Source organism: Saccopteryx bilineata, chromosome 4, assembly GCF_036850765.1.
Source record: "Saccopteryx bilineata isolate mSacBil1 chromosome 4, mSacBil1_pri_phased_curated, whole genome shotgun sequence".
NCBI classification, from domain to species: Eukaryota; Metazoa; Chordata; class Mammalia; order Chiroptera; family Emballonuridae; genus Saccopteryx; species Saccopteryx bilineata.
Genome location: NC_089493.1, coordinates 192,190,640 through 192,204,655, shown reverse-complemented (window position 1 = coordinate 192,204,655; position 14,016 = coordinate 192,190,640). Strand labels below are relative to the sequence as shown.

General features: G+C 44.3%; 1 protein-coding gene across 6 annotated transcripts in view; it reads left to right on the top strand.

Annotated features, from left to right (window-relative positions):
* Nucleotides 1-14,016, top strand: part of FBXW11 (F-box and WD repeat domain containing 11) — a 121,400-nt gene that overhangs the window by 38,375 nt on the left and 69,009 nt on the right. For 3 of the 6 annotated variants that reach the window (XM_066273272.1, XM_066273271.1, XM_066273273.1), the window contains one exon: nt 11,898-11,999. The exons of the other annotated variants lie outside the window; for them this stretch is intronic. In XM_066273272.1, coding sequence (XP_066129369.1) covers nt 11,898-11,999 — 102 coding nt within the window. The remainder of the gene's footprint in view (nt 1-11,897; nt 12,000-14,016) is intronic. 6 annotated transcript variants of the gene reach the window in all.

Sequence of the window (14,016 nt, the reverse complement as noted above, 5' to 3'; positions counted from 1 at the left end):
AGGAGACAGACGGAGGGGAAACAGAGTGCCCTCCCCGCTCGGCTGCACGGCCGCAGCGAGGCCCTTGCGTGGGCAGGCCTTGCCCCTCGCTGAGAGGCACATTCACTTGTTCTCCAGCCCAGTGGATTGGGAGGCGCACAGCTTATTTGAAAACAAGGTCAGTTTAGGATATGAGAACAATGACTAAGAGAAAGTAGAGCAAGTGAAAGTTTACTATAACTTTAATTAAGGAATGATAAAATGTGCCCCTTTATGTCTCAGCTTTGACAACTCACTTTTTCATGCTACTCCTAGATAATGAAGCAAAAGTTTGGTGACCACTGTTTTCTACCCCCTCACGTGTCTGTGTGTGTGTGTGTGTGTGTGTGTGTGTGTGTAAAATTTTAAACATTGAGGCTTGACCAGCTTAGAATATGTATTTCTCTGGGACAGGGTCTGGGTAAGTCTCTAAAAACAAATATGTATTCAAGAAATGAGCAGTGTTTAGAAAATAGTTGAGGGCTCGTTTACACGGTGCACGGTTTGAATCTGAAGGATTTTTAGCAGGAGCAACTTCTGTGCTACAGGTGCTTGTTCAGAGTTCATGATGAGATGGAAGTTTTGAAAGTCTGGAAGTGATTTGTAAAATACCATTATTTGATTTTAAGTTTTAACACTCTGAAAAAAGTGAAACTGTATTCTTTAAAAATTATTTTATACTTTTTTAGGAATTTAGCCATCTTTCTCCCTTTAGTGAACCAGGAAATTACACAGCTTTATTTCCTGAAATAATTTTTAATGCCAGAATAGTTGGTTTTGAGAATTCTTGTGTTTGTTGAAGCATTTAGTATCCTGACATGCTCAGTAAACTTGAATGAGTAAGCGGTGTAAAGTGATAGATTTATGGGTTATGATGTGGTCTGACTCTAATTGAGTCAAACTATTGAGAGTAGATGGAATAATATTCCTCAGGTCATCTTCCTGAAAGTGATATCTCTTCCTAGAAAAAATGAGAATGTTTTCACTATATTGGAGAAGAAAAGTTTTCACTATGTGCTAATGCTCTCTTTAAAACACAGTAAACTTTGCTCTTTCTTACATGTGAGTAGGGTAAGGATTTGGCTCAGTGTATTACGGGGCAATCAGATCTTGCACAGAGGCTTCCAGGAATTCTCTAGATGTTTTTGGCTTATGAGAAGGGGTGAAGGGACTGGAAGGGGACAGCCAGCACCTCTGCGGGAGCCCTGAGAGGGAAGTCTCTGGACTCGCTCGGGGCCAGGGGCTCTGGTGCAGGTCGCGAGAGCAGGTGGCTGTCAGTTCTCAGAAAACAAGGCGAGTGTTCAGTTGCCTGGAAGTCCTCTCAGGTGTAACACAATATGGAGAATGGAGCTTTCTGGCCAGGTAGCCTCCGTGAGCTATCTAGAAGCCACAGGCATTGAAATGAATTTGGGGTAGTATCTTTGTCACTTCAGAGTGCCACCAAACTTTGAACAACAGTGAAGGAGAATGGCCTGGAAATAAGGGGCAAGGGGCTATGGCCAAACCCCCAGGTAACAGGGAGGAAATGCCAGTTACTCTTGAGGTGTCCTACAGGAGAGAGGGCTGAGACACCTGAGCAGCAGATCTCCATTGTGTGCTGGCTGCACCTCAAAAAATAGGGTAGACAAAAGAATCAATTAAAAATCACCTGTATTTAATTCTGGATATTTTGTGTGTATTTTTTTATTAAATAAAAATGGGATTATAAATCCTGGTTTTATAGCCTTTATTCACTTAATGTTTCTTGAATATTTTTCAGTGTGTTCTAACTTTCCTTTTATATATTATAAACTCCTTTTGGGTCAATAAATATACTACTCCTACAACCATGATATTTATTTGGTGGACACATAATATTCTGTCTCTGGATAACCTGTAATTTATTTAACCAGTCCCCATTGTTGAGCATTTTCCCTTTGTTATTATGACAGTGATATGATCAACATCTTAGCTATATTTTTGGGTAGATCTATTTTTTCTTTAGTATAATTTTTTTGCACATGAAATTGCTGAGTCAAATGAAGTGCGTGTTTTTTCAAATCCTGAATATGTATCGAGAGGGTGCACGCAGGGGGTTGTTCCAATTACAGTTCAATCAGCAGTATAGATGAGTGACAAGAAGATAAAATTTGAGAATAAATCAGAGAAAATTGCTCCTTTGGAGAGCAAATGTCAAGCAAAGGAAGTGACAGGCAATGTAGTTCAGGAAGAAAGTCGGGGTTTGGAGGCAGATAGAATTGCAAATCTGCCGTTATTGACCTCTGGCAAGGTGACGTCTCAGCTCCTCAGTTTCTTGCTTTGTAAACCTAAGGTTTTATGAGAGAAAGCTCATGAGATCGCGGTAGCTCTAGTGTCTGGCACCTAGTAGGCTGTCTGGCACCTAGTAGGCATTCGTCAGTATCAATTTACACCCCTCCCAATTTATCCTTTTTTGTAAATTTTCATTTATGTTTATCATTTTCATTGAAAACGAGGTTAAATTTACGGTTAAGTGGTCTCCTTTAGCCTGAACAGCATTCCTAATTGGGCCACAGATGTTAACTGACAAAGGCTCAGATGTAGTTAATTGAACAGTTCTCTCCACTCTCAGGATCTGTGGGTCTTGGATAAATCCCACTGGAATTGGGTTCAGACTGATCTGACCCGGAGGTTGCTGGGGGAATCGGTTCCTTCTTGGCAACTGCGCCTCTCACTGGTGCTAGTACAACTGGGGATGCTTGTGTCTATGCCAGAAATAGATTATTTTGTTACATTCTGTTCTCCGTCATGTTGCTTAGAATAGAGATTCCCTTCTCCCCTCATACATGTAAACCCTGCCCCTCTCCGGCTTCTCCAAGAGCCCTGGAAAACCTGTGGCATTTTTGATCCATGGGTGGCAGCCGTGAAATAGACAAGGATATTTTTTTACCCCTTGGAAATTACTCAGGAATAAGCTGTATTATTTTGATCCTCGCTGCTGTTTCTGAGGGTTACTACATAAAATATTTTTCTAGCATTTTAACACACTGAAGTTACAGGTGTTTAAGATGGACTCAATTTTGGGGAAAAGAATTTTTTATTTTAGTTGTCAGGTTACTATTTATGACATAACAATTTATGTAATTAGTTTTATGACTAAACAAAAGAAAGCATCACTGAAAATTACACAAGGTAGTGTTAAAATATTACCATAAGTACCAGATGTTCATTTGGAAAAAAAGATCAGATAATATGGATGAGTAAAAATTTAGAAAGAAAAATCAGCCTTCATCTTCTACCAAAGAAAAGGAGCTGCAAAGGCCGCTTTAATTGTGTTAGCTTCTGGCTTCTGGTATCTTAGCTAATCATTCAAGATGAGATAACTGTCCATACATTAAAAGTTTTGTTTTATTTTAAATGGTAGGGTTTAAAGAAAGTTTGGGCTCTGGCTTCAAGTCCTGATTTCACTATGCTTTGGCTGTGTTTGGATCTCCAAAACCTGGCCGGTAGCAAACTTCAGTTTTCCTCCTTTCTGTCCTTGTATTTCCTTCCACTGCCTCCTTCTCCCCAGGCCCTTTCTTCCCTTAACTGGTCTTCTAGCCTGACAGTACTCTACGGTGCATTATCTATGCGTGTGTCGTCTGCAGTCCAGTGGCTAAGAATGAAAGTAGATGACCTGTTTTAGTTATATGTCACCTGGTAGCTGTCAAGTACTGTTACAATAGATAGAACACCAGCATGAGGAAAAGAAGGTGGTTTATACATTAAAGCCGTGGACCACTGTTCAGTCCCCCTGCCCACTTCTCAGTTCTTTAAGCAACCTTGGAAAATGCCTTTAAATTGCGAATTAACTTTTTATTTTACAACCCGATTACTGTACAGTATTATGTGTCTTAGTTTTAGAAACAAAGTAGCTGTTTTGGTGAGAAGTTGCTGTTTCTTATAGGTTGTCATCAAACATATAAACAGCAGAAGCCTACATTCTAAATCCTTTTTTTTTAAACCTTTTTTTAGAATTGATTTTAGAGAGAGAGGACGGGAAAGAGAGATGGAAACATTGGTCTCTTCATGTGTGTGCCCTGAGCGGGGATCGAACCTGCAACCTCTGCGTTTCAGGACGACAATCTAAGCAACCGAGCTATCTGTCCAGGGCTATTCTGAATCTTGACAAAGCTTTGTGGCCCTCTTTTCAGTACAACTACTGCTGCTGCTTGGAAAGCAAACCTGAGAATTTGGACACAATAGGATAGTCCCTGATTTGGATGAACTTGAATGCTTGCCTTACTTGCTTTGAGGCAAGGACAGCCTCCACTAGCAACAGAATGGACACCCTGTGGCTTTCAGGCCTAGATGTAGAGAGCTGGTGTTATATAATCTCCTGAGCCCCCGCTGTGTAATCTTCAGGACACATTCCCTCCCTGGATAGAGCTTCCCAGCAGAGAGCATGTTACCGCCCAGTGGTTACCATAGAATGGATCTTTCCTTGAACTCCCTCTGTTCGGTAGCCCATTTCATTATCATGGCGCTCTTTGTTCTATATCCTGCCAGTAGGGCGTGTGGAAGTGTTATAGGAACAAAGACCTAGGCTGAGCATAAAAATTGACTTTAGACATGTACTTCCAAAGATAAGTGCTGGCACGGATGCCTCCTCTCGTAGCCCAGCTGGAATTGCATTGGTTGTAAAGAACGAGAGACTGTTTTGTAGTTTCTCTAAGAGACTTTCTTCAACATGCTTCATTCATTCCAGCTGCCAGGGGTCATTCTTCTGCTGAAAACAGTTATAGTTGTCTCATCATTGCCTCTAGCAGTGTTTTAAATATTAAAGTTACGATGTTTTGCTTGAAGGGATTAAAAGATTCCTAGCACTTTATTTCAAAATATTTATAAAAACATACATGGTTTTTGTACTACTCACTTCCTCTCTTTATCAGTGGGTTACTGTTGAGCAGGATTTTTTTCTCTGTTCTTGCATCTGGCAGATGGTCCCCACGTGTCCTAGAAAACATAGACTCTTTCTTTGCTGCTGGCTTGAATAGCATGGTTTTGGCTTGACAGTAAGCTTTATTCCCTATCTCTTTTTTTTTTTTTTTTTAGAGAGAGAGAGGGATAGATAGGGACAGACAGACAGGAATGGAGAGATGAGAAGCATCAATCATCAGTTTTTCGCTTCTACACCTTAGTTGTTCATTGACTGCTTTCTCATATGTGCCTTGACCACGGGCCCTCAGCAGACCGAGTAACTCCTTGCTCGAGCCAGCGACCTTGGGTCCAAGCTGGTGAGCTTTGCTTAAAGCAGATGAGCCTGCGCTCAACCTGGCAACCTCGGGGTCTCGAACCTGGGTCCTTCCGCATCCCAGTCCGACGCTCTATCCACTGCGCCACCGCCTGGTCAGGCTATTCCCTATCTCTTGGTCAAAGAACCTCCCCTCCACCCTTGCCAGTGTGTTCTATGACCCCCTTCTATCCCTCTGACAGATATTGTTGAAATGGTATGTATACTGAGTTGCAGAAAAAAAAAAGTCTCATACACACTGATAAAATATTGGCCCACACACCTGGGAAGGATTGGCCGTGTACTGGTGAGCAGTAGCATATGGTGTAAGACCCGCTGTCTGTAGGACGACGTCCCAGGTTCGATAGAATGGCTGGTACTGGGGGGGACCTCTGTGATGCGGTTCTCCCCCCCCCCCCCCCAGCTTTTTCTCATCTCACGTTTAAGTACCGTAGTAATGCTGAGTTCTTTGTACATCTTCCAATAGGATGTGCCATTACTTAGCTCTTTGGCTTTGCTTATATTATTTATTTTGAATGGAATGTCTTTCTCTCTTTTTCTCTGCTGCCTCCTACTCATCCTTTATGGCTTAGTTCAGGCATCCTCCTCCTTTGGGTGTGCCTGTGTGAGTGCGTGCGCGTGTGTGTGTTTACACTGCACATTCTTAAGATTCCCTCCTATGAGCTGGACAAGGGAGAGAATGGAGAGAATGTCTTCCTTGCTGTTCTGTCTGCAGATTGATATAAGTTCAGATACATTTTTTGTTGAATGGAATACTATTTGAACCATCACTTTTGTTATCTCAGCATGATGACAGGAGCTGGAAGAGGCTGGTATAGATTCTGAGAGAATTAGTTTAAAGAAAATAATATATGGGATTTTTAGAAAACCTATAATAAGACATTTCTAAGTTAGAGTGATACCAGAGAGACAGTTAACATAAACTACCTCTTTGGCTAGCTGTTAGAAAAATTGCCTCTTTGAGAAGGAATCAGGGCAGAGTATTCAGAACAATCCGTTTAGACACAGACCCAAGTCAGCTTTTGTGAGTCCTTCTCGCAGCTAGCCAATTAGAAACAAGGGGCTTGCAGCATTTTCCTTTTGATGTGTGGTTCCTATGGCAATATGAAGTGAGCCTAGGACATTTCTCTCCTACCTTATTTAATAACTGTTTGCTTTTGAAAAATGCCAAAAGCTATTATTCTTCTTGTCTGTACTGACTTACACAGTGTTTCTCAGCATGGCCCTGGTTTTGGTTTCTGGTGATACAGTAGATATGACAATTAATAAGCTACTACTTTCCTTAACTAATGTTATAGTCTTTGGCTATATAACCTACAAATATAATCAGCCTAATGGGGTGCTTGCTAATATTAAGGACCCCTGGGAATCATATCCTGTTCTCTATGAACAATCCTAAATTAGAATACTGGTCTTTACAAGTAGCTAAATGGAATTATACCAAACACTTCTTGGGGTTTCTGCCCATGAAAGGCTTCCGCCGTAGCTGTCTCCATTGTGATCTTCCTGGGTTTCTGCTGGTGCTCGAGGCTGAAGTCTCAAAAGGAAAGAGGCTTAGTTTGTATTGTTGTTAGCTTAATAATTTGGTCACTAAGTGTTGGTTAAAATTGGTAAATACCCAAGGTATGGAGGTAAGTTCTTCAGACATGTTTAACCAGGTGGTGTTCTAAAAGTTTAAATATAGACTACTTTAAAAGTTAGCTTTGGCAGAAAGAAAGAGACAGTAGTCTACATTGTGAATATAGCCAATGTGAAGAAATCTCTGCATTAGTCAGTTCAAGAATGATGGATAATAGTCCCCAATGATCAACGTGGGTTTCCAACTAGGTTCTGAAATTTAAAATTAGAAGCTTCAAGAATCAATTACTGTGTGTGTGGTCCTAGCTGCATTTTAAAGCTCTTAGGTTGATACATGTGGAACTTTTATTTTTATTCCTTATTTTCCACATTAAACCCATATTCTCTTGGTCTGTGAGATCCACGAGAACCCTGTGTAGACTAGCAGTGTAGCTTTCTTATTGAAAGAGGGGTATTCTCTCTCCCCCATCCCCTTCCCTCTCTCTCTCCTCTTTCCCTCTGTCTCTGTCTCTCAAATAAACGGGAATAAAAGCTGGGTGTGTTTCCTAGAGTGGCATTTTCTGTTGAAAAGACTGTTTTCCAGCACTGTGGGTAGTCGCTTAGCTTCGAGGCGGCCGAATGGAAAGTAGGGCAGGTCGATACCTTCGTGAATACTGCCCTCGCTCTCCACCCTGCAGCATTTGCCCTGGTGTCTCAGGGATTCATTCTTGAGAATTAGACCTATAGGGCGTCCTTAAAGTTTTTTTGAATATAGAAGTTCAGTATCAAGCTTTTAAAAATACTATAAACAAACAGTTAATATCTTTTTTTTCTGGAAGACATTTTTATATAACACTGAAGGGGAGAGAGAGAAAGCACACAGAGATGACGGGACAGGAGAGAAAGAGCCCAGTATGTTGCTTAGCCATGAAGACGAGCGACGGAAGAGCGGGCTTGTCCAGCAGCCTCCGTCCACCTCGGGGCCGGGCCGGAGGGAGGCCGTGCAGGCCAGGCCTGCAGCCTCCGTCCACCTCAGGGCCGGGCCGGAGGGAGGTCGTGCAGGCCGGGTCTGCAGCCTCCGTCCACCTCAGGGCCGGAGGGAGGTCGTGCAGGCCAGGCCCGCAGCCTCCATCCACCTCAGGGCCGGGCCGGAGGGAGGTCGTGCAGGCCGGGTCCGCAGCCTCCGTCCACCTCAGGGCCGGGCCGGAGGGAGGTCGTGCAGGCCGGGTCCGCAGCCTCCGTCCACCTCAGGGCCGGGCCGGAGGGAGGTCGTGCAGGCTGGGCCCGCAGCCTCCGTCCACCTCAGGGCCGGGCCGGAGGGAGGTCGTGCGGGCTTGTCCAGCAGCCTCCGTCCACCTCAGGGCCGGGCCGGAGGGAGGTCGTGCAGGCCGGGCCCGCAGCCTCCATCCACCTCAGGGCCGGGCCGGAGGGAGGCCGTGCGGGCTTGTCCAGCAGCCTCCGTCCACCTCAGGGCCGGGCCGGAGGGAGGTCGTGCAGGCCGGGCCCGCAGCCTCCGTCCACCTCAGGGCCGGGCCGGAGGGAGGTCGTGCGGGCCGGGCCCGCAGCCTCCGTCCACCTCAGGGCCGGGCCGGAGGGAGGCCGTGCGGGCCGGGCCCGCAGCCTCCGTCCACCTCAGGGCCGGGCCGGAGGGAGGCCGTGCGGGCCGGGTCCGCAGCCTCCGTCCACCTCAGGGCCGGGCCGGAGGGAGGCCGTGCGGGCCGGGTCCGCAGCCTCCGTCCACCTCAGGGCCGGGCCGGAGGGAGGCCGTGCAGGCCGGGTCCGCAGCCTCCGTCCACCTCAGGGCCGGGCCGGAGGGAGGTCGTGCAGGCCGGGTCCGCAGCCTCCGTCCACCTCAGGGCCGGGCCGGAGGGAGGTCGTGCAGGCCGGGCCCGCAGCCTCCGTCCACCTCAGGGCCGGGCCGGAGGGAGGTCGTGCAGGCCAGGCCCGCAGCGTGCCTGTCCACCTACAGCTTCACACTGGGCTACATCTTTGGTCATAATCGTCATGTTTCTAAATTAACTTCTTAGAACTTTCTTAAGTTCTCAAATTTTTCTTTAAGTAATTGCTTTCCATATATTTGTACATGCTGAATAGATCACTAGATGGTTAGGAAACCTTGGGAAGATCATTATTATTATTTTTTGGACTTTAGTGTCCTCACTTCTAAAATCAGGGGTAGAAATTTGGAGTAAATAGTCTTCCAGTTTTTACAGTTTATGATTCTTTGATTTATTGAATGTAAAAATTTGTCTTTTTTTTTTTTTTTTTTAAGTTTTGGACCCCACGTTATTAGCAGAATCTGACAGGGTGCAGTATCTTATATCTTTATGGTTTTTACCCTTTGAGGCAAATACATATTAAACCTTGCAGAGGGAGCTGTCTTTACTGAATGAATGCAAATTGACTTGCAGGTGAGCTTTGGTGTTAATTTGGAAATAGTTGGTGCATAAATGTGTAACCCTTAAACTCTAGTCTCGGATCCGAAGGATTCTGTTGATTTGGATAACTACAAAAATTCCAAAAAAGAGACTTAAATTGAACTAGGAGGATGTGGGGAGTTTATGTGAATCAGGTAATCTATGTAATCTGTGTATAAACATGGGGTGTGTCCGGGCCTTTTCTCTGCCCTCTACATACATCCGGTATGCGCTGATGTAAGTAGCCTTTTAATAAGCACTTGCTAGCTGTCTCTGGATAGAGAGTCTGTTGGGGAAAGAAAACGGGTTTGTGTCGCGGCAGAATTAACTTCCAGCCCCAGTTCTGCCGTCAGTTAGCACTTGTTCTCCCGCCCCTTGGACAAGCCGCGGTTTCCACAAATCAGACTCTTTTCTGGACCCCAGTTTCCTCTTCTGTAAAAGGGAATAGCCCTGGCCGGTTGGCTCAGCGGTAGAGCGTCAGCCTAGCGTGCGGAGGACCCGGGTTCGATTCCCGGCCAGGGCACACAGGAGAAGCGCCCATTTGCTTCTCCACCCCTCCGCCGCGCTTTCCTCTTTGTCTCTCTCGTCCCCTCCCGCAGCCAAGGCTCCATAGGAGCAAAGATGGCCCGGGCGCTGGGGATGGCTCTGTGGCCTCTGCCCCAGGCGCTAGAGTGGCTCTGGTCGCAACATGGCGACGCCCAGGATGGGCAGAGCATCGCCCCCTGGTGGGCAGAGCTTCGCCCCTGGTGGGCGTGCCCGGTGGATCCCGGTCGGGTGCATGCGGGAGTCTGTCTGACTGTCTCTCCCTATTTCCAGCTTCAGAAAAATGAAAAGAAAAAAAAAAAAAAAAAAAAAGGAATAATAGCTGTCTTACGAGGGTTTTGTGGGGGTTTACCATATCTGCTGGCTAGCATATTACAAGAGCTCGACCAATGGCTGCTATTTTCATTAAACAAACATTTATTGAGCATCTTTGGTGGCACTCGATGAACGTGTTGGGTGACAAAATATGTATGCCTGGAGAATCAGTGTTATTCTTCTGGTTCTGGCTGTGGTAAGGTAAGCGTAGGAATAAAGGCACGCCTTGGGAATGTATGGCGGGTTCCTTGTTACAAAAAAAAAACTTAGTTTTAATTCCATTTGATGCCTCTGGTTTTGTATTTTTTAACTGCCTTTTCGAAATAATTTCAATATAGTTGCACTGTAGGTGAGATGGGACTTAAATGGCAGATGCTGGACAGGAAGCCAGGTCTACCTGATTTCAAGCAGAGCAGTCTTTGTTTATATCACATTGAGGCGACCATAGACGTATCTACTAAACCAGAACACTTTTGAGAATGAAAATTATGCTGGACCATCCCAAAAAAATGAGAATGTTTGACCATCCTAAGTATAACCAGGATAAACAAGTGTATAGCGTCAGGTCTAAGGTCTAAGACCTCTCTAGGATTTTGGTTAAACCCCAACACCCACCCTCATTTTTTTTTTGCATAATTATTGATTTTACCTTAGTAAATTAATTGATGTTAGCTCTGAACAAGTACTTGTGAATGCCATAAGTAAACTGATGGCTTTAAAATACTAGCCATAATATGTTTACTTTTATGTTTTACCTTTTTTCTTAATTTTCTGAAAACCAGCAAGCTTTTATAAGAGAATGGGAATAAGTAAATAAAATAGGCTTTATTATTATTTTTTTTATTATTTTTTTTCCTGTATTTTACTGAAGCCGGAAACGGGGAGAGACAGTCAGACAGACTCCCGTATGCGCCCGACTGGGATCCACCCGGCACACCCAATAAAATAGGCTTTTAATTCTTGCTCATGTCAAATGAACTTCACGAATGAAGTGCAAGATGAAAATTAAGATGTCCCCCAATTTTTTCTTTGGGAAGGCAAAGTGGATGACACTGAAAATCATGTTTTTAATGAGCTCTTTTTTTTGGCCTGTACCTATCAATCTATCACTCATCTTTCTTGTTCCCTTTGCTTTATGTCTCTAGGTTTCCTGTGATTTTATTTAGGGAAGTGCAAAACTGTAACCGCATGATATTAATTCGGGTGATCAGAGTTTTTACAAAAGAGGCTCCGGGGCTTGTGGAATGAATGTGGGTTTTACTAGCCGACAAACCCAGGTTTGAGTTCCTGGCTGTTCCCTCTGCTGTGTGTCCTTGCAAATGACTTAACCTCTGAGCCTCCGTTTTCTTACACAGTGGCGTGGGAATTAGAGAAACATTTAAAGTGCCTGGCACATAGTAGGCTGTGTATTGCTGGCAGTTGACTATGTAATTATGTGACAAGACCAGAAACTTACTTTTATGAAGTTGTAGTCACAATCTCCCTGCTAATCTTATTTTACACTCGAACTTTCACAGTTCCCTTTAGTGGGTTTTTATTTAATCATCCTCTCTCCCTCTTGACTCTCTGTTCACTGTATCCCGAGGGTTAGCGGTTGGCAGCAGAAACCTTATAACAGGACTGAAAGTGGGCCCTCTCCCAAGGTTTTGGTAAGGTGTCTGTGACCACCAGCCCTGACCTCCCACCTGCCGAGGGTGCGCCCCTGCCCGACTAACATTCAAGTTGCCTGTGTGAAGGAGTGATTTGTTGCGGCCTCTAACTGCTTCTTCTCTTCCTTCCTTTTTGTCATCCTGCAGTGTTCTGTGCCAAGGTCTTTGTGGCTAGGCTGCGCCAACCTGGTAGAGAGCATGTGCGCACTGAGTTGCCTGCAGAGCATGCCCAGTGTCAGATGTCTCCAGGTGCCTCTCTTCTTTCTTGTTGTAAATGTGTTTTTTTACGTATGCCATGAACATTTGTTGAAACTTGCAGTAGTGTGTTAATCCAATGTTAAGTCTGCTAAATGTTCTGTGTAACCCTCTGCTTTCCTCAGCCTGGTGCCCACGTGGAGGAGTCAGGACCAGGAGGGGCCTTTCTGAGCAAACGGGTCTTCGGCTGAGCCCGGTTCTGCCCCTCGGTTCTGCTCCTGCTTTTAATTCTTTCCCCCTCCCCTGAACTTGCGATCCTCCTGTTTAATAGTTGTGCCTGCGCCCAAAAGCCCTGACAGTTTCCATTTGGCTACTTTTAACAGTTCCTCGTTGTCGGGAGGGCTTTATAATTAAAATGGTGGTTTTGCTATTTTGAAACTCATCCTTTTGGCTTGTTTTCTCTCTCTCCTTCCAAAAAAGGAGTAGGGGAGAGAATCACTAATGGTAGAAAGCCTCAAATTGAAGTTTGTAAAGATCACAGCTTTATGCTGCCAACAACTGTCAGTTTGGGCCACTTCCCAAAGGCCAGATCCGACACCTGTCCTCTGGGTCCACCCAGTTTTCCAGGCCAAGGCCGGCAGAGAATTCCACAGATAAAAGTAATACGTTTTGGGGGGAGGGGGAGGGGTTGCCTAGAAAAAAGAAAAAGAGAGAGAGAGAAAGAAAGAAAGAAAGGCCAGTGGGTGTGCAGCTGGACTGCCTCACTTACTGGGAGAGAGTCTAAGAGCCAGGGCAGAAAACATTGTGGCTTTACTGGAGAAGCTCTGCTTGGAGAGAGCATGTATTTAATTAAAGTATGGTTTCAGTGGCAGTATTCAGTTTTCATCGCTGTATAGTCCAGATAATTTAATGTATCTTTAAAAAGCATTATTAAATTCCTGGCATCCTGTGGAGACTGCCCTGTGTTAGGGAAACACAGTAACAATGAGGAAATGAGTTAGAGGGATATGATGGATGTCAGGGATGACTCTACTGTTCTCAAGGTTATCTTTCTATTCACGTTCCGGTCTTTAAATGGAGCTGGGGAGCCCGGAAGGAGGAAAAAGTCCTTCCTATTGGGATCATTCATTTTGTTTATTTGTTGGCAAACATTCAGATTAGCATTGGTGTGGTTATCGATTTAAATATTGCTTTCTTTAGAAAATTGTACTGTGATTTCACTAACACAATTAACTAGAGCTTGAACTCAAGATAAGATGCATTGTCTTAGAACCTGCATAATATTAAGGTGTGTTATAACTCCTAGAGGCCGGGTCCGGTGTTTCAGCGAGGCTCAGTGAAATGTATATTAAATTGGGAAAACAGCTTCTCTGCATGCGATGTAACTTTAACAAAAATGTTCTTGAAGTGGCTGCCTTATTGCATGTGCTCTCCTTGGTACTAAGTAACGGATATTTGCACTATAGTAATAGTGGACATCTTTGTCTCTTTTTCTGAAAATGCTTGTTACTTGAATGTTACAGTTGCTGTTTAGTGAGCTGATCCAGGTTTGTTTTGTGTGTGTGTGTGTTTTTCTAGAAATTTAAGTAGAGGGAGAATTATAGTTGTTAATGAGATCTAGAAGTGTGAAATCTTTTTGTTGCGTTCAGTTAAAAGTAAACTGACCAACGGGAGGCATCACTCGGTGTATTTTGAACAATGCTGGGAATTCACAAGGTGGGGTGAGTTGGGAGGAGGTATGGGTTCCTACCTTGTTGAAGATGGGAACCCAAATGTATTAAAAGTTTGTCTTTGACTCAGCTCTCCCAGAAAACATCATTTAAGAGGGGGAAAGAAATGAAACTGCCTTGATGGGACTTTGAAATAGGGTGAAATATTGAATGACAGAAACTCATTAAACTGTGAATGGAACAAATACGGTCTTTCAAGATGTATAGGGGATTTTGTTTACTTATGTTTTTATTTTCTTTAGTGTATAAAATGAAATATGTACTCAGCTGATTGAAATGAGAAAATTATTACTCTATTTTGCTCCATTTGTGAATTGGAAGTCAGCGTTTATTAATCAGCC